The 24,160-nt window shown below is 46.3% G+C and overlaps 1 protein-coding gene across 2 annotated transcripts in view; it reads right to left on the bottom strand.

The window, feature by feature from the left end:
- The window catches only part of nej (CREB binding protein nejire), a 59,155-nt gene that overhangs the window by 29,800 nt on the left and 5,195 nt on the right, over nucleotides 1-24,160 (bottom strand). The window contains exons 3-6 of one of the 2 annotated variants that reach the window (XM_084601650.1): nucleotides 15,234-15,401; nucleotides 14,621-14,881; nucleotides 13,487-13,838; nucleotides 10,195-10,359 (exon numbers count right to left, since the gene is read on the bottom strand). In XM_084601650.1, the coding sequence (XP_084457776.1) occupies nucleotides 10,195-10,359; nucleotides 13,487-13,838; nucleotides 14,621-14,881; nucleotides 15,234-15,401 (946 nt within the window). The remainder of the gene's footprint in view (nucleotides 1-10,194; nucleotides 10,360-13,486; nucleotides 13,839-14,620; nucleotides 14,882-15,233; nucleotides 15,402-24,160) is intronic. The other variant, XM_084601651.1, reaches the window with a different exon arrangement.

Here is a 24,160-nt window from a genome sequence, read left to right as displayed (position 1 = left end):
AAATTCGATCGGAGGATGGAGCTAGGGAAGCGTCAAGTTCTCCTCATTGTAGATAACTGCTCGGCACACAAAGTCGACGCCGAGCTGAAAGCCACAAGACTCGTCTTTTTGCCCGCCAACACGACTGCGGCCTTGCAGCCGATGGATCAGGGGGTGATCAGAAACATCAAATGTTTCTATAGGCGCCACATGATCGAGCGCATGACTTTTTGCACTGGAAACCAGAAGACCAGCACCATCACATTGCTCACAGCAATGCACATGTTGGTGCGTGCATGGGAGCAGGTCACGCCGTCCACAATTGCAAACTGCTTCCACCACTGTGGCTTTGCTGCCGGAAGTATGAAAGAAAGTGGCGACGATGGGAGTCCGGAGCCTCTGCCTGCGGCTGTGCGTGCTGTGCTGCAGGACGTCAGTTTTGATGATTACGTTGGAGTAGACAGCGATGCAGCAGTGTGCGGTGCCCTAAGTGATGAGGACATTGTCGCTGAAATTGTTGGGGAGCAGTCATGTTTTTCGTGCCCTCCGGGCATCAAACGCCTTCATTTTTGCTCACTTTCATTAGTTCGAATTTTGGTTAATTCGAACTGGCCTGGCGGCCCCGTGGAATTTGAATTAACGAGCTTTTACTGTATTCGAATTATCAAATGGCCTCGAAAAAGAAACTGACAAGAAATGTTAGCATTATGCTAAATTTACCAGATTTACTTGAGTTACAAACCCACTTCCATAAAGAACCCCACCTTTTGTCACTGAAAAATTGAAAAAAGTGTTAGCGTGTCCCTTCGTTTCGTGCCGTCACAGTCTCCAAGCGCATTTCTTGGCAGTGCGGCAAGATGCTGCACAGCGATAACATCACAGTGTTTCGTTAAGCCTTGAGGGGGGGGGGAGCAAACTTGGCTGGAAGAGATGGGGGGGCAAACTTGGCAAGAGTGTCAGCGCTCATTTGGCGCCGTCCACTGCCACACAATCATTGGAACACGTGATGGCAGCAAGCTCCTTTTGAAGCAAACGCTGCTAAAATCTGACGCATTTCCGAATAATATGTTTGAGAAGTTGCGCGGAAGAGGGCAGGCAGCTGCAGACAGCTCCAGCCACGGCCGCCAACCCTTACCCTCCGGCATCGCTGGCTGCTGCGCTCGTCGACGCCATTTAGGCTTTACCCACTATTCCATGCAGTTATCTGGTTTCACCTTCTGTCCCCATTTTGGCCGTGTACAGCCTCTACCTATGCTGCCCTAACCCGGACACATTTCTTTGGCCATGTGCTAAGTGCGCCAGACCGCCCAGACGCGGCGACGCGCAGTTAAAGTTATCCGTAGCAGAACCGACCCTCATTCTAATTAAAGTGCTTTTTTGTACGCAAACCTCTATGGAGCTTGGCCGGTTCGTATTGTTTGAAAATTTGAATTAATGAGCTTTCATTGCATTAAATTTTTTAAATTACGCACGACCAGTAGATCCCAAATTTGAATACAGTGGAACCCGGATAATTATAATTTTCGTTATATCAAACTCACGGAATATCCTTTTGAAAATTTCATGTAAAAGTATAGGAAAGCTGCGTCGTATATCGAACTCAATTTCACCAGTCATTCGATATATCGAACTCCGCGCCACGTACTAGAAGGTGTGCCTCCTTTAAAGACTATCGCATCCACCCTCGCCTGTTTGCATCGTGATGATTTCAAACCACGCACGAAGGAAATGAGAGGGAACAGCTCGGCGACGGCTGGTCTAGAGCAGCGCCGGGCCCTTTCTCCAAAAGCGCGAGCATCTGCGGTAATCGTTTGCCGTGCGCCAGCACATTACATTAGCAACCCATGTGCGTGAAGGAACGAGAGGGAACCAACCGGTTTAAGGGGGGACACCCCTCTTAAAACTTTTTTTCTTATTTATGGGTGGATCTGACTGAAACTTGCACCATTAATGTACTTTTGCATGCTGATTTCAAATATCTGGTTAGTTTTCTTGTAGATGAAATAGCTTTCAAAATATTGCCTAATTCATGTTCTTCGTTTGGAGGTGAGTTAATTACTAAACACTTTATGGCATGATGAGAATAGCCCTGCCAGAGTGATCTAGAAGGATCATAGAGTGCCGCTAGTCATGAATTAACGTGGTAGAAGAATTTGAACCAAAGTTACAATAAGTCAAACTTTTATGAATAAAAGCCCAGGTTGGCACCTAAGATTGATAATTAATTCTGTAAATGTTGCCGCATAACAACTGTACATATTTTTGTCCTACGGCACTGTCTAAGGTTTTCTCTTTCTAACAAGACAAGAATGAGAGCTATAGCACAAATAGACTAAGAGATATCTCTCTTCCAAAATTGCAGCACCCTCAAAATTGCAGTTTTGAGAAAACGGGGAAAAACACTTCACAGCATGTAGGTGTAAATTATGTCAATGATTGATATGTCAACAAGATCAGAAACAGGTGGAAAGTGATCTGAAGCGAAAATTAATGGCCTATGCCAATTTGAGCCAAAGTTACGCAATAGGAAACGTTTGAAAGTAAAATTCCATTTGGGTACCGAAGACAACATAATCTTCTCAGCAAATTTTCTTTTGTGGTCACTGCATTTACCTTGGTTTCATGAGACTCGCAGGATTCCCTTTCTAGAAAAAAAATTTTTAAAGCAATAGCAAGAACAGGATCAGAGATATTGATCTTTAAAAAATGCAACACTACCAAAATTGGGGGATTGTCGGAAGCACTCAAGCCTCACGGCATTTAATCAGGAAGGGCAACCCCAAAGACCTCATGCTATTAAAATGCACCAGGAGCATAGTCGGGGTGCATGCTGTCGCGGTGTTTTCTTTTTTCTGTTTTAGCAACGCCAAGCGAAGCCGCCCGCTTCTTTGCAGAACGTGCGCTACGGTGCAAGTCCTTTTCTTCAGCTCTCCTGGACCCAGTTGCTGTCACATTTGTACTGCATTCTTGCAGAATTGCTGCTGCTGTATGCTTGCAGCCGGCATTGAAGCGCAGCACAGCTTCTGCTGTGGCTGTTTCCACAGCAAACAGTGATGAGTGCCGCTCTTTGTGGATCAAGGTCCAGATGACCGAGTGGAAGCTTTCGTTCGAGTTCTGGGTCTTCCCCCGAATGCACCTCTGCAGCAGGCTCTTCTCTGATAAACGACTATAAACAGGCAAAAGAGCATCAGCCACATCTCTTGGCAGACTGTAATTGTGCTTTGGTGCAGGCTCCTCTTTTGCCTTTGCAGCGTTGTGGCGGCACCATGACTTCTCACCGGTAGGACACAAACTGTGTTTGGGGCAGTCATCAGTAGATGTGACGTGGTAATATGTCGCCATCACAGCTCGCTGCATGGCATCCACATCACCTACATTTGATCGAAGCGCTTGGCCATAATATATTGCCAGCTTGTCAACTAGATCAGCTGTCAGCCTTCCTCTGCCGCCAAGACTTTGCTTCCCTGCACCCTTGTGTCTCTGCAAGAGGTTGCGCAAAGCTGCTCCCATACGCTTGTGCACGTGATTTATGCAGTCCTCTTTGACTATTTCAATGTAGCCATAGATTGCAGCATCTTTAAGAGCACTGAACGTGCGACTGTCCCCATCGCATAGCATGGTTGTGTAGCGCATGTTGTGGCGCTGCAGAGATCTTTCAAACAAAATTTTGCCAGCCTCTACCTCCATTTGACCAGCCTTGGAGTTGGTGTTTTTTTGGCACTGGTGGCGTGATTTCCAAAGTTCGTAGCCGTCAGTGTTTGGCTTGGGACCAATTTCGCAGCCCAGACAAAAGTTTGACAACACCACATAATCAAGCACGTAACCAGTGAAGAGTTCCACCACGGCACCGACGCCTATATGTGATGAGTGTCCGCGCGTCATCCATGTGCCGTCGTAGCACACGGCAATGTTCCCCCTATGCCCAAAACACAAGTCATCGTAGACCTTCGCCACTGCCTGCGCGGCTTGTGCCATAACGGTCGTGGCGGCTCGGGTAGCAGCGGGTTGCAGTGTGTTCTTCAGATGCCGTTGAAAAGTCTTGTTGTGCATCCCGCGCCGCGACAACCCCATCGCCGAAAAGATATCGTTCATTGCTGTCTGGCCGTTACCGGTCGACAGCATTGCTCGACTAGCCAGAATATTCAGCTCAAAAGGATTGCACCTTTACTCGCCGTCAACCCTCCGCGAGTTCCACTCGGCCGCAATCTCACCGCAGTTGTCGCACAGCACGATCAGTTTTACGGCGAGGCCATAGCTCCGGTCGCTGGTAATTAAACGCACGCATCCACGACACGTTTTGCACCGCACGGCATCCAGAAGGATATTCACAATGCTGAGGTCAATTACCGCATAGGAGGCTGTTCCGTCCGCATCTGACTCTGCGGACGCACCACTTGCATCGGCGAACAGCGCGGTCTTTCGTGCCGTCGCCGGCGTCGATACCAGTCTATCAAGCGTAGCCTGCTCACGGGCACTCACTTGAGTTATGTCACTGTTAGTGACAGGCGCGGTATCAATACGTACACGACTGCAGTCGGCACGAAGAACGGCGCCGTTGTCCAGCGGAATCGGAGAAGCGTCGCCGCCCGCAACGTGATCGTCACACAATCCCGCAGCACTGGCACTTGCTTCTTGCACAGTATGCAACGAAGTCGCATTCTTAACGCGTTTCTTTGGTTGCTTTCGCCCGAACTTGTGCAAAGAGCGGTACTTCTTCGCGCCTGGCATGACTCTCGCGTTGCACTAGCGTGGTCGGCAGAAAGACAAAATGGCGTCACTGGGAGTCCGCATTTCAGGGCTAGCTTGCCGGAACCAACCAAACGACGCCATTTTGATCACGTGCCTTAACCGGCCAATAGTAGCGCGCGCTGCATGCTATCTTTTTGTTTGTTTTTTATAGGGAAGGCGGAGCGCACAGGGTTGCTTTCCGAAAGAAAAAATAAGCCGAAAGTGCGCGCTTTCGAACGAGACCAAAATCGCCGCGGTGGAGCGTGTAGTTCTCATGCGCCGGGCGATCGAAATTGGGTGTCGTTTGTCCACAATTTAAAGGGCAGTGGGTGTGGTACTGCATTTTTTAATCGCTATAACTTCATAAATACGCGGGGTATAAGGATGAAAATTTGCGTGCAGATGCGGAATGGTGCGAGGAATACGAAAATGAAAAAATTGAAAATCCGATTTTCAGGCCGATTTTCGGTGCCAAAGAGCCGTGTCCCCCCTTAAGGGGAGACGCGGGTCTTAAAACGGTCGAAAATGGTCAAAAAGTCGATTTTGGGAAAAACTCATTTTCGGAAGGTTTATCCTTTCGAGCATCTACAGTAAAATTATTAACGCTGAATTCGGTCGGGAAATGCGATAAAATCGGCTTTCAAAACACTACGGCAGCGACGAAATGGCCCCGAAAAGAGAGACTTGTTCGAACTTCCCGCGCGCGCCGCCGGCGTTGCAGCTGGCCGATCGCCGCCATCTTGGGCTTGTTTTGAAGCTGGTTTCTTTGTGCGCAATTTGAGCTATCTCAAAATGGCGTCGCTCAAGCCGAGCGGCGGTTCGGGCCGGTTTCCCGAAGGCCGTTTTCGGGTCGCTGATTGGCTCGCACGCGGCGCGCTTCGCGCGCGCGCCGTTCTGCGCCTCCCATTGGCTGGTGTGACCGTCTACGTCATTTTTTTTTTTCTTTCTCTTGCGTTCGCCGCTGTGGCTGTCGCTTCGTGCGCGTCTGATTTTGCGCTCGTGTTTCTCTACACGCCGTGTTTCCGCCTTGTGCTGGGAGTTTCTCTTTGCGATCGAGATGCCGGGAGACAGTCGATTGAAACCGAGCACGCAACGAGCTTTTGGAAGCCGGAAGAAACGTCCGTGGAACAAAAAACAGCAGGCAGCGGCCACCAGTGCGTCGCCGGGGCCTGCAGTGCCGGACTCGTTGGATCCGCCGGGTACATCAAGCACGCTGCCCGATGACGGCACCGCGGGACCAAGTTGCAGCACGAATCGTATCTCGGATCGTGGTACACTTCGTGTTGATGCTGTGTACTATCCGTCGACCGAGCAGGCGCAGCGTGTTGAGCGATCGGCGCAAACAAAGTCCGTTCTGTCGGAAAAGTCGGCAACCCAGCGCAAGTTTGACCTTCTTGGTGTCAGTGTGGATTACCAGACAGCTGATGCCGGTACCCAGTTCGTGATTGTGGACTTGAAGGTTTTGAACAATTTTTTCGCGCAAGCGAAGTGCGGAACCTGCGGCGCAGGAAGTCTGCATTTGAGCAAGGCAACAGATAAGGAGTACGGCCTTGCTGTAAAGCTTCTGCTTGTCTGCGAAAACTGCGATTTCGAACAGAAGCAGTTCTCTTCCCCAAGAATAAGCGAAGCAGTTCCCTTCCCCAACTGTTTGCCTGGTGGAGCTCTCGTCTCCTTGGCTCCAGTCCTCACTTTCACCTCAAAAAAAACCTAACTTCTGAAAGTAACCTCTATAATTTCATCACACTTACACATTCGACTTTTTTTTTTAAATGTTTCCTTGGATGGAATAAGACACTTTTTGTTTTGTTTTGTAGGGAAACTGATAGGGAACATCTGAGTAACATCCGTTGTCGAAGATTCTTCCCAATATTTTCTGCACTCAGTGTCAAAACTTCAAATGAGTTTTTCTCAGCTTCATGTTTTTTGGTGACATGACTAGCCTTACGGAACTTTTCATTGGGTTTTTGTGGTGCAATTTTAATAAATCTTATACCGTTGAATTCAGAAAGGTTTGAACTGTGGAGCTATGCTATTTTTATATTGCTAAGTTCAACATATCAAATTTATTGAACAATAATGTCAGCTAATTATATTTTCGAATTGTGGGGTATCTACATAATTGAATATTTTTATACTGTGATGTACATCAATGATAATATAAATAGCATAGCTCCACATGGCAGGTCTTTGGCTACAACTACATTTTAATCGGAACGAAAAAATATTGAGGGAAACTGTCCTAACGACCCGTAAGAAATTACCAAATTAGGCTTTGGTTATTTCCCAATAACATTAGAACTAATTGAGATAGAGTAAAACTAATTACATTTTTGAAAACAGGAGGAAGAAATACATATACACACTCAATTTCGTTATTATATCTCTAAAAATAAAAATTTTCATTTTAAGACCAGTGTCTCCCCTTAACAACGGCCCGTACGGAGCGGACGCAGCCAATGCAGACGTGGTGTTTGGGAGAGGGGGCAAATGCAATAGAGAGAAGCGCAAAGGTGCGCCCAATCTTCTGCTGAGGTTTCTCTCTCCTTCCCCCTCTCTTTCATGGTCTTCATTCGCAGCAGCACGCACTACGCATGCGCCAAGCCAACTCAGCCCGTAGCACCTCTCCAGAGTGTGTTGTGAGCCCTCTGTGCGCGGCGGCTGACGTGCGATGCGCGTCTCGTGTCGTGCTGAACGTGCGTAAGCTATGGTGGCTGCTGACGTTAGGAAGCGGCAGATAATATAAAATATATATATATATATATATATTTGCGAGAGTTGCTCATCTTTGTCATTGAACGTGCTGCGTAACGTAACCTATGGTGGCTGCGGGCGTTAAGGAGTAGCAGGTTCCTTTTTTTTTTTTGCGTGAGTCGTCCATCCTTGCATCTATGAATCAATGAAAGCACGCGTTCTGCTGCAATCATGACATCGGCTTTCAGCACTGTTCGCTTCAAACGTCGTTTACAGCTATCACGCTTGACTTTGAGGCAGTGGACCCCAGTGACGTGGTAAATCGAACCAGGCTTGTGCAATCAAGCCATCATGGGCACTCTGCCAAGTTCACTCCACGCCACTGCAGGAGCTATCAAAAGATAAATTCGCAGCGAAGTTATCGCTGCGCAGCATCTTGGCGCGCTGCCAATAAATGAGCTGTAGATGCGACGGAGGAACTGCCAATGACAGCTGTCGCGGCGGCGAGAGCAACGCAGTTCCAACAAGTTTCACTGTGTCGCTGCCGTCTCAGCCATTGCTGAGTTCGCTCAATCGCTTGCATGTGAACCGGCTTTAACGCTTTTTGTTTTTCAAGTTCTCGGGGCCTGCTTTTTTGTGTTCATCGCGTTCCGTATCACGTCCTATTCCACCAGTTTGCAAACACTCAAGGGAAAACCCACTGCTCTCAATAGCACTGCAGTGGCAGCGCAGCAAATTCAATGCAGCAAGCGCTTCTTGTGAAGTCGGAATGTTCTCATCGTCTTCAAGGTCAGCCTGAGCTTCCTCAAACTTCCACAGCGATTTCAGCGTCCGTCAGTACAGCCGTGGTTGCCGCGATGTCGTCGCCGCCTAAAGTCCTCTACAGTCATTGTTGCGGGCATGTCACCAACAAAACGCGAAAAATCGTTCCAGGCTCATAGAGCTCGCGGAGCTCTGCTTCTGCTTCGTCGGGATCGTCCCCATCGTCACTTGATGCATGGGCCTCTGCTGGAACAAAACCTGAGCGCCGAAATTAGTTGGTAATCGTTTCACCTTTCACGCTGTACTATGCCGCTTTAATGCTCCCAGCAAGTCAATCTTGTCCTGCTTCATTATAAGCTTCCCGAGAAGAGTGTCAATCACTTGACACGACGATCGACGCAGCCTCCGCTGAACGCTACGACGGCCACGCCGTTGCTAACACTAAGACCAAAAAACGCGAAATACGCAAAAACCAAAAAGGCAAAAGCAACATTCGATTGCGCCGCTGCCGCCGCCGCTGAAGCGACGCTGTCAGCGATTCTGAGATGCGAACGATTTCCCATGGCCTCCGAGATTACCTCCGCGAGCACAAACAGGCGCGCAACTGTGATCTCGGAGGCCATTGATTTCTTTGGCTGTCAATTCCCAATGCCGTCGTGGCATCTGTGGCGCTGTCAGCGCCTGCGATGTAGTCCTGAACGTTTGCTGCACCACACAACACACATGTAGTGCAACGAAGCCTGCCTCCTGTAGTGCTTGGCGTCGCGAAGTTCGTAATATCCGTTTTATGCCGAACTGCGTTCGCTATGGGAAGTTAAAAATACATGTGTTTGACAAAAATATTTCGGAAGAGTTTGATATATTCAATCATTCGTTTTATGCGTGTTTGTTATATCGAGGTCTGACTGTACCTGGTTCCATCTTCTGTACCCGTTTTGGACGTGCGCAGCCTCTAATTATGTCTTCCGATCGCGGAGGTGTTTTTTTACTTTTTTTTCTTTTTTGTCGTGTGATGTGCGCCAAGCCGCCCAGACGCGGCGGCGCATAGTTCGAATTATCCGTGGCAGAACCGACTCTCGTTCGAATTAACGGGATTTTTTATACTCAGATCTCTATAGAGTTTGGCCAGACCAAGTAGTGCAGTTCGAATTATCCGAAAATTCGAATTATCGAGGTTTGAATTAGCTTTCACTGTATATATACACACATACATCTATATATATATATATATATATTTATAAAAACTGTACAGCAGAAACCCCCCTGCTCGAACATTTCCCCAATATGAAGAACCAACTTGAATGGCTAAACAATTCCTTTAGTAAGTACTTTCCAGCAGAATTCAGCAATGAAACTTGTAGACTGCATAAAAAATGAGACTGTTTAAGCCATGCTTCACTATTTCAATGCAGCCATATAACATGCCGCATGTAAGAGCAAGCACAAATTTGCTGGCCACTTAACCCCCATATCTCAAGGTATGACACGACGACAGCTTTGATGGGTCCCGATAGCAGTTCCTCGCAGGCACAGACACTGTTCCGTCTTTCCCAATCATTATGCGAAGTACCATGCAACCTACAAATGTGACGGCATAGCACCTCCACGCGACTGTTTATGGGTCGGCGCTTTCCATAGCACGCATGGACTCTGCGTCTGGCTGCATGTCGATGAAGAGACTGTCATGGCCACACACGGCCGACCCCACAAGCTCACTGCCATCTCAGCCGCCGTGGAGTCACTGCCACCTTCCCCATGAGCCTCCACGGATCACGTGGAATGTTACCCCTGCGGCACCCAATCGGAGACCTCCATTAACCACTCACGCCAACCACTGCCAGTGGCGACGCCACATTCTCTGCACCACGGGTAAGTTCCTCTTTGCACAATATGGGCAGCACATTTCTAAAATGGCACCTCTGGAGCTGCCTGCCCAGGTTGCGGCCTGTGCAGTAAGGTTCAGTTCCAAAATCTATGTGGCCATACAGCAACACTGCCCAGACGGACACCGAGCACACAAGATAGAAGCCTGACCTTGAGTGCCGGGTCCCAAGGGAGGCCTCTGCGGCGCCTGTGCTCCCATGGAGGAAACCGCCGGGGGAGCCCCCTGTGTCGAGGCCACCGAGTTGGGACTGGGCCCAGAGAGCAGGTCCTGCGGGGCACAGTGGCTGGGCCCCGGAGGCACTTGCAGGTCATTCACTGCACAGCAGGTAAGACGGACAGTGAGCTTCCCACTATTATATTTACCCATTGTTAGAAATAACAATTAAATAATAAGTGTGGCTTACTAGCTGCCAAAATCTTCATGCACAACTTGTACTGCAGCTAGTTCCACTGCAGACCTGTGCTGAGCCCGGGACTAGATTTAACTGTTCACACACACTCCACTCCTTCAAACGCATCTCAGTATCCCAACCATAGCCTCGTCTGAAACTTCGGGAAAACGTGTGTGCTCTTGCGAACGAAGTCATGAAACTGGAGATGTCTGCGAATGCTGCACCCAATCAAGGCACCCGTAGTTCATCACCTTTTCACTCAGTCAGGCTTCCACTCCAAAAAGGCACTTCTGGAAAATGCGCAACAGCCTTTTGGCAGCGCACTGCAGTTAGCCTGCCACATTAAATATCTACAAAACAACCTTCAAGTTGGCACAAATATATTTATACAAAAAGAACCTCCAGTTGGACATCCAAATGCAAAAGAGAAAAATGCATTAAAACAAACTCTTCATCCAAACCACCCGAGTTTTTGAATAATGTAACAGTTAAATGAAGGAGGAAGGCTTTTATTGATACTTTTATTTCATAAAAATGTAGGCTAGCATTTTTTACAGCTCCTTTTCTAATACTCGCAGAATTCAGTCCGCATTTCCGCTGCCCTTAGTGCAGAAAAGATTTCGCAGTACATCCGGTCCGTCCACAGCAGTGGCAAGCCGGACTCTCTTCTCACTGCTTCACCCCCTTGCATCACTGCACAGTAGAGATGCCATTGTATTGGCTAATTGTCTTCATGCTTTTCATGCTATGCTCTCCAGACCCAGCCCATTCATCTGTAAACACAAAGTTCTGCCCTCTGCTCCCCCCCCCCCCCCCCCATTCATCTGTAAACACAAAGTTCTGCCCTCTGCTCCCCCCCCCCCCCCCCCCCCCCACTTTTTCGTGCCTCGACTTGACGCTGGAGCATCCCTCGGCATCTCCTCAAACAAGGCCTCTTCTAGAATGCCACCTCTACCCGAAGCAGCGCAAATGGCGTACGGGGACGAGATTAAGGCAAACTTTTGGCCTGAAAACTGTATGCTGGAGTGTGTAACGCTCAGTTTCTCATGTCGAGTCTTTTAAATAACTTTCGCGAGCAACCCCGACGCTAGCAGCGTAGTGGAACTTGTTTGGCGGGCTGGATGAATGCTTTTGCGTTTGGCAGCAGTTGCTGCTAGTGATGTAGAGTTTACGCAGAACATGACGCAGGCTTCGAGAAATGGCGTGAATACTCCAGTTTATTTGTTTGGTGTGAGATCTACGCTCACCCTTTGCCACTTCGCCTTTTTTTTTATTGCCAAGCTTTGACAGACATCAAAATACATTGCAGACAAAAAAAAAAAAGGTAAGAGCCGTCAACTCCTACGAATATGGTTCTAGCCTTCTGAGGGCTCGTGGGCGAGCAGTCAAAACATGAGTGTCGCTTTCGCGGCGCGTTGCAGCGCATGCGCACTGAATTCAACGCTCCAGAAGCGAATGCTGCCTGCAGTTTCCAAACAAGTTGGGAGCCCTAATTAAAAACGTGCTTGAAAAGCCATGCTTTTCGCTGGCCGCGAATATCCCTCCGTAGGACGAGCACATCAGCACACTCCCTCGACAACGCTACGCGTACGAAGACGCACTATGCACCCTCAGGCGACGGGCAAGCCATTGATGTGTGGGGTGCAGCACAGACGTCCGTACAGCCCCACCACGCCTCCGGTGCCCCCCCCCCATCTTACTGCATGCAACACGCTGTTCCTCTACAAGTTTGCCTCCATCTGAGGAAGCCACCGCGCAGGGCGAGCCACGGAAGGAGTGTGCCACCGCTGCCGAGCTAGTCTAGACATGGGCGAGCTCATCATTAACGGTCAAATCTCGCTTCAACTCTGCACTAAGTAGGCTCCGAAATGCTGTTCACCGATCCAGTGACGACTTGAAATGTGCCCGCACCACAGACGTGTAATGCAATGATCTACTCCGATGATCTACAGCACTGGTATCGGCGGCTGCAAGATCACGGTTATACATGCTCGGCGTGAGCGGCAGGGACGGCAGGATGCTAGCCACGGCCACACCCGTAAAAAAATGACATGCCAGAAGTCCCGGGTCGCTGTCACTATCAGATGTTGTTTTAGAGAAAGGTTAGGTGCATCCTCGTCGTATCCACTTTCGTGGTAAGTTTGGTATACTGGCAGAACAAAGTTCCCATAGCTAGCGAACAATGCGACGTCCTACAAGTGGAGTGGCGGTAGACAAGCGGCCAAGGTCGTGTCGTTACCAACTCAAGATTCTCGAGAAAACTAATTTTCTCCGTCACTGGAGGAGCGATTTGAGTGAAGGTTGCTTTCTGAAACGAAAAACAGGCCTCGAGGGCCGCTTAGAAGACAAGTTGAAGGCGTGTTTGTGAATACGGCGGTAAGTGCCACGAAGAAGCCACGGTGTTCCTCTTCTTTCTGTCATGCCTCCGTACAAAAGGCCTTCTCATATCTTAGCATGGATGCATTCTTTATAGCTTCATCTCTCTGAAAACATAATGACCCCGTAGAAAACACCAGTGCATGGCGGCTCCCTTATTACGTCATGCCGCAGGTTCAGCCCACTCGTATGCAAGAACATGTCATCGATTGCTAAACAAGTTTTATGGCTAGAATTTAATGATATTTTGAACATAACAGCTGGGACATTACGTTATCGCGGAAAATAGCAACCGAGAGAACAGTCGTCGATTGCTAAACATGTTTTATGGCTAGAATTTACTGATATTTTGAACATAACAACTGGGACATTACGTTATCGGGGAAAACAGCAACAGAGAGAAAAATGATGCAACTATGTGGACATTTTTTACTGCCCTGCGATTTCGAGCCAATCAACTGGGAAACATATGAACCGGAAACATATCAATGAGGTTCTACTGTACTAAAATCTATTCCAATTTGTGCAGTGCAAAACAGTCAACTGCAAACGCCAAGAAATGTTCATAAACCAGACAAAAAAAGAAAAATAAAGAGGACTATGCTAAAAGGGTGCCCTCCCTATTTTTTTCTCCGCACACCAACATATATAAAGTACAGGAGGAAGCCACTCACTCTGGGCAACCGGCTGACCCCGGTTGACCAGCTGGCCGACAGAGGCACCGCCAGACGCATTGTAGGGAAGCCCCAAGGCTGCATAAGCCCGCTGCATGTCGGCCGGTGCAGGACCCTGACTGGGCTGGCTGGGCTGTACTGCAGCCCCCGCCTGCTGCTGCCTCCGGTCTGATGCTTGCTTGAGCGGCAGGCAGACAGGGCAATCATTGCGCGTGCAGTTCTTCCAATGAGAGATGATCTGCCGTGACGACGCACAGTGGGGCACGGGGCAAGCCTTGCCCGCCTGGCAGTTGGTCATGTGGTTTAGTACGTTCTTCATGGTTCGGCAGTGAGGTAATGAGCACTGACGGACCTGCATATATTCACAAGCATGCTTCATGTCGTCAATTAGTAAAAATAGAAAAGTTACATATCCTACAGTAAAACCTAATTTATCTGGATCTCATTAACTCGGAAATTCAATTAACTCAGACTCACTGCGCAGTCCCGGCAAGACTGTGTATAGTACAAGGTTCCAATGAAAAACACTTTAAATTTGCCTGCATCAAAAAAATCTGCCGTAAGGAACGGCTACAGTAGTAGAGACAACAACTGAGCATGACTATCTGTGCTCTGCAAGCAGGCACGCAGGTGAGAACGCTAGCCGTAGTTATCTTCACAAAGCGAACATTTGCCAGAAATTTTGGGTAAAAAAGAAAAGCTATCACTAAGTTGAAACTTCAGCCCACAGTTCCCTGCATTCGCAGCATTGCACGCATATTCGCGAAAAGCTTCAGCCACGAGAAGGCTGAAATATACACAGTGTGAAAATAATGCAATATTTCCCTTGTTTACAAGCAAGCTGGCAGTCGTGGAGCTTTAGAGGTTGTGTCCTACCTCAAGAGTCTTGAGAAAACCATCTAGTTTTTTCTTAACTTGAGGAGTGATTCGTATAGAAGTCGGTTACTAAGTCATAAAAGAAAGAAATACAGACCTCGAGGACCACATGGAGTAGTTTCAGTCAAGATGCGTTGACGAATTTGGCAGCAAATATTACATGCCACAATTACTGTCGCCAGCCGAGGTGTATCACAAAGACGATGCAATCGCTAAAGGGAGGCAAGAAATGAGACAGTCCCAACGCACTGTACACACCTCTCCGTTGGCCGCCTGGGACTCCCTGCGCTGGCACTTGTGTGCATGGAGCAAGAGCACCAGCTGTTGCTGGATGAGCTTCCGCTTCTCGGGGTCGGCCGTTGAAGGGGCCGCAGCCGCAGGAGGTGCACCGAGGGGTCCTCCTCCTCCACCTGGGTGCGGGGGTGGCTGCTGCGGGGGAGCCACTCCCGGGGGAGCCGCCTGCCCTATCGGAGGACCCGCCAGCTGCTGTGCCTGTTGGGGAGGCGGCTGCCCATGTTGCTGCAACCACATGTGCATACTCATCAGAGGAGGAACCAAGAAGGAACTACAGCCTAATTGACACTCAAGCACCGAAGAAGCATCTAAGCAATCAGCTTGAAAAGGCCCAAAGCATTATGACTGCGAACAATTATTTTATGCTAGTAACTAACATTTTCCAAACATTCCAATACATGCTTAAATTCATGCGCTATGCCGGCTACACAAGTTTGCACTACCACCCATGAAGCTGTTAAAAGAAGTGTACGCTTGATTTGTGTCAGTGCCCTTCAGTTCTCAGATAAGACAGTGTATCATGAAATGAGCCCCTTCCTTGGCTGAAAAAAATGGAAAAAACCAGTAAGCTGCTCACATTTTGCAGTTGGGAAGAGTCTACGCTGGAGTAACGAGGGGGCATGCCCAAAGCGGCACCAAGGTTGGCTCCCATGGGCCTCTGCTGGGGCTGGCCTAGCTGGCCCATGGACATCACCTGGCTGTAGCCACCGTGGAATGTCGTCGGGCCCATGGCTCCACCTGGCCCCTGCAACACATATGCACGGCCACGGTCACATATTGTTTTGACTCTCCTTCCCATTATATGTTCTGAAAATTCAGCATTTGTTTTATTTATCTCAATCAATGTTTTTTTAATAAATACCATTTTGTAGACAATGTAGCACGCTTTTATATTCTGAACTATTAGTGCGAAAGCACTAATACGGGGTTGACTCTCCTTCCCATTATATGTTCTGAAAATTCAGCATTTGTTTTGTTTATCTCAATCAATGTTTTTTTAATAAATACCATTTTGTAGACAATGTAGCACGCTTTTATATTCTGAACTATTAGTGCGAAAGCACTAATACGGGGGTTCTAAGCGTGACAAAATCACCTAGTGTTTGTACGTCTGCCTCGTGTAGGCGTCCACCGAGGAAAAGGCAGATGCTGCAATTTTCGTCACGCCAACACAAACCAATTAAAGAGTTTTAGTTTAGTTTATGGGATTTAACATCTCTAAGTGGCTCAGGCTATGAGAGAAGCCACAGTGGAGGGCTCTGGAAATTTCGACCACCTGGAGTTCCTTAATGTGCATTGACATCGCACAACACACGAGCGCTTTGCAAATTCTGCGTAAATTGCTAAATGGTGCATAGGAAAGAAAAGGTGCAGTCCTTTCCATTCTTCTCACCGGATACCTGAGCCATGAAGTATGGAAAGGGAAAGAGTGAGTGAAAGAGAGAAAGAGGCTACATATTGGAGGGCTACGGAATGATTTCCACCCCCTAGGGACTTTTACGTGCACCAATATCGCTTTGCCAGTTTTTCAATACTAAACCACCAAGCAAAAACCATACCAAACGGCACTTACAAATTTCTTAACCAGCTGAAGCTGGGTTAAACCCCAGCTAATTCCTTTTTTATTTCAGTGCTTTATTGACATTATTCCCTTTTCATTTTCAATTTGTGGATTTTTTTTCCCCAGAAAATTCACAGAGGCAGGATATTCACAAACACTATAGTATGCATTTGAGAGACAGCTTAAACAACTTTATATTAGTGTATGTCAGAGCAGACTAATGTAAGTAGAACCTCAGTGATATAAATCTCACGGGGTCGCGAAAAAAAAATTCATATCTTCCAAACATTCGCATCATCAAAACAAAAGAAAATAAGCATGCAGAAACATGGGAAAGACAGCCGCGCAGATCTGTATGTCCGAGAAGGTTTATTTCGGTCGCGCAGTCACAGTTTGCACTTGCGGCGCACACAGCGCGACAATAGGGACGGGCGGGCTGCGTGCCTCCGCGGACTTCTCGTGGTGTGTACAGCACAAGAGATGGCGACGCGCCAGCTGCGTGGCACCGCAGACTGCTCGTGATGCGCACAGCTTGACTAACGGTCGCGAAATCTACGATGTGCGGCCCGTACGCACCCGCCACGTGCCTCTGCTAACTTTTCGCGGTATGGAAAACGATTGCGATACCAGCGATGTGCAGTCTGCGCGCCTCCGCGTAATTCTCGTGCTGCATACAGCACGACAGGAGATGGCTACATGCGGGCCACGCGGCGCCGCAAACTGCTCGCGGATCGCGATCGCGGAGCCAGCGATGTGCGGTCCGTGCGTGCCCGCCGCTGAAAGCTTTTCGCGGCGTGAGCACAACAGACAATCGCGACGTCGGCGAGGTGCGAACCACGCGTCAACGCAGACTGCTCGTGATGTGTACATACAACGCGGCTGGTGATCGCGGAGTCCATGATGTGCAGGCAGTGCGTAGTTCGTATCATCCGTAGTGGCGCGAGAGTGCGTTCGGAACATCCGAAATTTTGCGCATTGTACACAATGCACCTTGGCTGGGAAATTTCGTGAATTCATATCATCCCGAAATTCGTATCAACCGGATTCGTATCGCCGAGATTTTACTGTATACTGTTACTATGCGGTATTCACTGGCCCGTGAACCCGGAACCTTCTGCGAGGCCGACGACATTGATGTAGACGACTGGCTGGCACTACCGCTTGTGGAACTTCCCCATAACAATAGATTAATAAAAGGATGTTTCAAAGACCTCCAGAATTGCCTTGTTTTTATTTTACAGTTTTGAAAGTACTAACGGCAGAAAAACTCGTATACAAATGCAAGCAACATTTTCAAAAGTAAAAAAGAGGCATTGTATCCCCTTTTTTTGCATGTTCTAAATTTATCATTTCCCAACTTTACACTTGTGCTTTTTCCACGTGCAAATTTTTTTCCTCAGACAGTTACCACTGAAACCTTTGTTCCATACATGTACAGTGCTTAATTAAACATTATTCATGTCTATGAATAAGCATTTATTTGCTACATTTTGACCTGTTACCACCAGGGTTGTTTAAATACTGCATTTATAGAATTTTTTCCCCAAGAACCCTCAGAATCACCAGCTTTTCATCATTTCTCTCTCTCACACACACATCCAGTATCTAATGAAATCAAAATAGGTCACGCAAGGCCCACATGTATGGGTTGGGAACAAGCGGAGGTTTATCTGTATGTTGTGCAGTCTCGCAAGTAAATTGATACCTTAACTCTTTCGCTACCGCGCCTATTTAAATCAATCAATCTAATCGACTTCAAATTCTAGTGTGCTAGTGCAGTTTGTGGGTGCCTAGCGCCATCTAGGTTAGAAAGTGGGAAACAAACAACATGTTCAGTCATATTTTTTTGGTGTTTTGCTTTGCAGCACTTCTCCCCAAGCCGCAAAAAGTTTCTGGTTGCCGAGCGTGCACTTCAATCATGGCGTCATCATCGCGCGCGGACGCTCCTAGAAAAAGTGTTTTTCGCCAATCGAGAGCTTCAAGAGATGATTTTGCGGATGCAGTCAGCAGTAGCGAGCCAGAAGAAGATGTGGACACATCAGATTTTAGCACCGGTGAGGAGGATGTGTCAAGTCGCTTGCGGAACAACCAGTGAGTGAGTGTCGGCTCTATGTGCGCGGCATATTTTGATTACTAATAAACAGTTTCGAGCGGCGAACATGTGCTCACACCGATATTATTTATTTTCAGGGTCTCAATGTCATATGGACACGATTCCTTGCCAGCAGCTGTGAAGTGCGTGCAGTTTTTTCCGAAACGAAACTCTGGAGTCGCGAATTTGCAGTGTGGTCCGAAGTAACGCACGCCACTTCGTGCGGGCCCTGGATATCTTCAAACTATTCCGAACCGCATAGCTAATCAATGTGATCTGCGGGAACATAAACAAATATGCACGGACGCATATTTTAGAGAGGCAGACATACGAAGAAAAAGACAGCTCATGAAAGCATTTCGGTCCCGACGAAGTGATGCAGAGCATAGGAATCCTGATCTACAAGGGAATTGTGGAACTGCCTTGCCTGCATCTATACTGGAATACCTCAATTATTTTCGGGCCTTATTCCTCCTAAGATTATGCCCAGGAGCCGATTTTTTGCTTTCCTAGCTTTTCTCAGTGTTATGGATCCGGAGAAGACTGACCCCATGCGCGATGGCAAGCTGCACAGGATCGCACATCTACTGCAGCATATGAATGACGCGTCACGTCAGCATTTTCAGCCATACCGAAATTTGTGCGAGGATGAACGAATGGTTAAATCAAAAGGACGATCGGGAATTCGACTGTGTATGCATGACAGGGGAGTCAAATGGGGGTTCAAGCTGCAGGTCCTTGCCGACTCGAGCACAGGCTACACTGTGCAATTCAGTGTTTACACCGGGAAGCGAGAAACACCCAGCTCAAAGGGCCAAGCTTATGATGTAACCTGCCTGTGCGATGCATATTTGGATCAAGGCTATATTATTTACCTTGACAACTTCTACATGTCCACCTCACTCTTTGAACATCTTCTTGAGGAAACCTCTCTTGTGGAACAACGCGCAAAAATCATAGGGGATTTCGATCCGAGTTGAAAGACACCACTTGGGAGAAAAGAAAAACTTGTGGGGACATTCGCTGGCTGCGGTCCCATGAGGTGCTGGATTTTCAGTGGAAAAACAAGCGCACTGTAAACATGATGAGCACAACACACACTGCCAATAGTCACGTCACTGCAATGCGAAAAGTGAAGCAAGGAGACCAATAGACAAAGATCCCCATCAGGAAGCCACTCTTGACAGAAGACTACGATATTGGCATGCCTGGTGTTGACAAGTCTGATAGAAACAAAGTTGAAAGGAAGACTGCAAGACTGCAGGTTTGTGTGAGCCAGGCGGTATCTGTGTTTCATCCCGACGAGGCACTGCTTTGGACGCTTTCTTTTTCTTTTTTTTTTTTGCTGAAAAGTTTTTCGCAATACCCTCCGAAAATTGCGTCATGTTTTTATGACATAATTAGCTACAGGATGTATATCTTCAAATTTTTTGCACTTGATAATTTTAAAGTTTTGCTCTTTTTTCAAGAAGAATGATATCCTCACTGTATAAATTTTTTAATTATAAACACTTTTTCACTAATTTGTGTAATAAATATAAATGCAACGTTTATGTTATTGAATACAAAATTCTTTCAGCTACAATTTGATACCAAACAATGTAAATAAGGAATTAGTGTCTAGTCGGCAAAAAATATTTTCTTCCACCTAGTAAAAACTGCCCTTATTCCTGTGGCAGCAAAAGCGTTAAGATGATATGCTAATGAGTATATACGTAATTACAAAAAGTATTACGGAAGTAGTAATTGAGCAAGTAGCAAACACATAACGGCATGGCGGTGCCAGCATGCAATAGCCGCCTGAACCCCCGCAATTGCATGTATGCCATATGACTTGTAATTTACAAGTTGCACTGTCTTCGATTCATTTCTCAATGCTGAACCTGCGTCCAGGCGCCACACAACATTGCAGCTTCAGCCCTCACCGTTCGGAGGCAGACTTTGCAGTATAAGCTGAGCTTCTTCTCTAGAATTCTCAGTACCCAAGCACCCAATAGGAGCATAGGCTGCTATTGCATCATATTGCTAAGGCAGAACTGTGTCCCACAATTTTTTCTGCTTTCAAGCATTTTACAGACACTTTCCCAGTAGGTTCCTCTATGCCAAATTCATAGATGGGGGTGGCCAAAACCATTTTGGAGCAGGCTTTGTAGAAGAATAAAATTCAATCTGAAGCAGCTTCGTGTATTGTAGAATATTAAGAAATAGCTTGAAAAATTTGGATACCGAATGTCTTTTAAAAAAATGACGAGCCACACAAGATTTCAATGCTGCAGATTGAGTCATTTCTGCGTTGTTGTTTTTTTGTTTTTCCCAAACATTTACGTATTGTTTTTACGAAGGAAAAAATTTGCTGTGGTTTAGCTTGTGGTTAAACCTAGAGTTACGCAATAGCAATCAGCATGGCTGCGTTTAGCTTCAGCTTGAAAGTAAAAACATGGCTTTTGCATATAGTAGTTTACTCTATGGTTTCAGCTTTATTTATGCTATAGGAGAATCACTTCACGTATGAGCACCCCTTGCCTCTAGTCGTTGGCCCTTCTCATTCGGGTGTAAAAGACTTCTAGCGGTATGACATCATCTCTGTGTCGAACTACAAGACACACCACCATCACAACGTTGGAACGAACCTCCTGTTCTATCAACTCGATGTTATCGTTCGTCTCTACCAAGTTGTCTTCTCTTCTTTTTCTATTTTTTTTTCTTCTTTCTTCGCTATTCAAACAGGCACCGGACAGGCACGGACAGGCATGGCGAAATGACGAGACTGTGGCCAATGTAGCTCTCGCTACAAAATGAATTAAATTTTGCACCATTTAAATCAGCACAAAGTTCCAAACAACGCTACAAATACCCATTTCAGTTGCCTTCAAAATCACTTTGGTCTGTATATTTAAATATAGACATGACTGTGCTAATGTCTTGCGACGTGAGCGCTCTCAAACGTTTTCTAATTCAAGAAGCTCAGGGATATAGCAAGGGTGAATAAACAGGCCACCAGTGAGAAGGTCCTTCCAGGATGAGCCCAGCCACTTCGCTTCGTTCGCGCTATGATGCTGCAGCAGGAGCACGACCATGGCGCCCCCAATTCACAGCACAGTAAAAAGCCTGAATTCCGAGCTCGTGTCGTTTTCGCCCTCATTTGATTGGTGATAACGCCAGAACCGAAAGTGGTGCTCGCATTCACTTCTTGTCACCAGCTACAGCGGCAACCAAACTGGCATCCGGTTCCAGTGTTTCCATTTATTGGGTGACTTAAAGTGAATACTTCTGAAAACTACACTAACTCGGAATAAAAGCCTTGTATTGCAGTCCAACATTGACAACCCTCGAGACGAGGCATTGATTCTGTTTCGCATGCATGGTCCTATTTCCTTCTACTGATGAATTCAATGTTGCCATGTGCTTCCCACCTTGGCTGCTTGCTCTTCCATTAAGAGACTCAGTTTGCGCATTCTTGCACCATAACATAATTCGAGTTGGTGTAGCAGAAGATGTCTGGGAACAATGTAATTAAGCTTGAAATTGTGCATTCATGTGTGCCCCAATTTAGATTAAACTATTTCTACAAGCCCACTTCCTTCGCTGAAAGCATGGTTCTACAGCATAATAAAACAAGAAGCTAGGATGTGACGGCGCTGTTACAGTTGGTGCAGCTGCACTATCACAATTTGGTGTATATTAATAACATCGCTGTGTGATAGAACCCAATTAAAGCTATCGCAGGTGACTGTTTATTTCTTTCTACCGTTAGAAACGTGAATGACCAGCTTAGAATTAACAACTCATAGCGCATGATGAGTCAATGAAATCGTCGTATTTAGCTAATTGTGGAATTTAAAAAAAAAAAAGTAAAATCTGGAAGTTGTTTTGAAGGTGTCAAAATGCTCAGAGTGAAAAAGCCATGCTTGATAATGCTAATCAAGAACATTTTGAGTCTATGTGATCGATTATTTAATTGAAGTAATTGCAAAAGTAAAAAAATTGGGAAAAGTGGTTAAAGGTGTCAAAATGCTCAGAATGAAATGTCAATGCTTGGTGATGCCGATTACAAAACTTTACTGTATGCGATTGACCAATTAATAACTGAACGATCTAAAAATGAAAAATGCGCTCAAAGGTGTCAATCTGCTCAGAACATAAAGGCAATGCTTGCTGATTCTAAGTATCGGTGTATAAAAAGATAAGAATGTAAGAAAATAAAAAAACTCTTATAAATTTAAAAATTAAAAAGTGAGAAAACATTGTCCGTGTGTGTGCGAAACGCTCTCGCTTCATACCCTTAACGGCACAGCTTAAGTGTACCCCTATTTTTTTGCTAAAAAGCAAAATCTGGGACACATCGCTTCAATGAATTAGCAAGAATGAACACAAGGCAGGTATATTTTTACAATGTATTATGCATTTTCTAATGTAAACATGTGTACTGCCACAGCTTCTTGCATTGGAATTAAACTCCGCATTTTAACATTGCAAAGAACAAAAGTTTCAAGCACGTTTGTCTTCGTGCACTATATTACCGGGATAGATCAGCCGCCACATCATAGCGGTTGTATACGCCGATCCATAATTGGGAACAAAGCGCAGAACAAGACGCAACACAAGAGAACGAAGGTAGACAGGACGGAGCACTCCACACAAACACAAGCAACAGCAAGTGTTGCTTGTATACGCCGAGCTGTTTGCTCCATCAACCCTTTCCTTATCCCTACATGTTACTTATGACAAGTTGCAATATTTTGTGTGAGCGCCGTGCCACTACAGCGTCGCAATTCAAAACTGGCGCCAACCTTCGTTGTATCCCTATAATGTCCGCCACTAAGGTAACAGAATGTTGCACGTATGCTAAAGCAGCACTTCAACGCTTTGCATCAAGGTGTGTGGACCCCTTGCAAAAAATCGCTACGTAGGCTCACTGGCGTCACTGGCCACCAGAAAAACGGCAATACAGACCTAAAATCACATGCTGCTTCTGCACAGATGCATGTAGTGGTGATAGGGCAATCATACGAATATGTTCTGATGCATAAATCATACGAAATATGGTCATATATAATATAATGTTTCAATACATTGCTGTTCCACCATTAGCATAGCATTAGCATGCAGCATAGAGGTGAAGCCGACTTAACATTTATGAAAGGGGTCTATTACATCATCATGAGCCGGACTATACCCACTGCAGGGCGAAGGCCTCTCCCATATTACTCCAATTAACGAGGTCCTGTGCTAGCTGGCTCAACTGATACAATGCTCACCGCGTAATCTATCATTAACAAAGGAAATAAACAATAGGGTGATATTTACGTTCCGCCATTAAGGACAATGTTTTTCACACTTTTTAATTTTCATTACTTCTTATAGTTCATTTACATTGTTTTTTTTAATACACCGTTACCTAGCATCACCAATCATTGGATTTTCATTTTGAGCATTTAAACATCTTTTAACATCCTTTTTCCCATGTATCATGTTTTCAATTATTTAAATTTGCTAATTACACATTTTAAATTCTCTTAAATAGCATAATCAAATATTGGGTTTTCGTTCTGAGCATCGTGACACATTTAAACCCTTGGGTTTTTTTTCATTTTTATTTTTGTGTTCATAATTAATGAATTAATGATTAATACAATATCTTTAATTCGTCATCACCTATAACACACATCAATCACAATCATACAAGCCACAAATACCATGATAAAATTTTTGATTATTTCCGACACCCGGTGCCAACTACGCCCACAGATTTTCAATCAAACAAGCTGTGTACGCTACCGCTTAAACGAACAGAAGGACCCTTACAATGCTTGCCTTGCATGTAACATTCAGTGTAATTTTATAAAATAAT

This window comes from Amblyomma maculatum, chromosome 4 (genome assembly GCF_055883805.1).
Source record: "Amblyomma maculatum isolate TAMU_Amacu chromosome 4, ASM5588380v1, whole genome shotgun sequence".
NCBI classification, from domain to species: Eukaryota; Metazoa; Arthropoda; class Arachnida; order Ixodida; family Ixodidae; genus Amblyomma; species Amblyomma maculatum.
The sequence above is the reverse complement of the archived record's forward strand: the minus strand, read 5'-3'. Positions and strand labels throughout refer to the sequence as shown.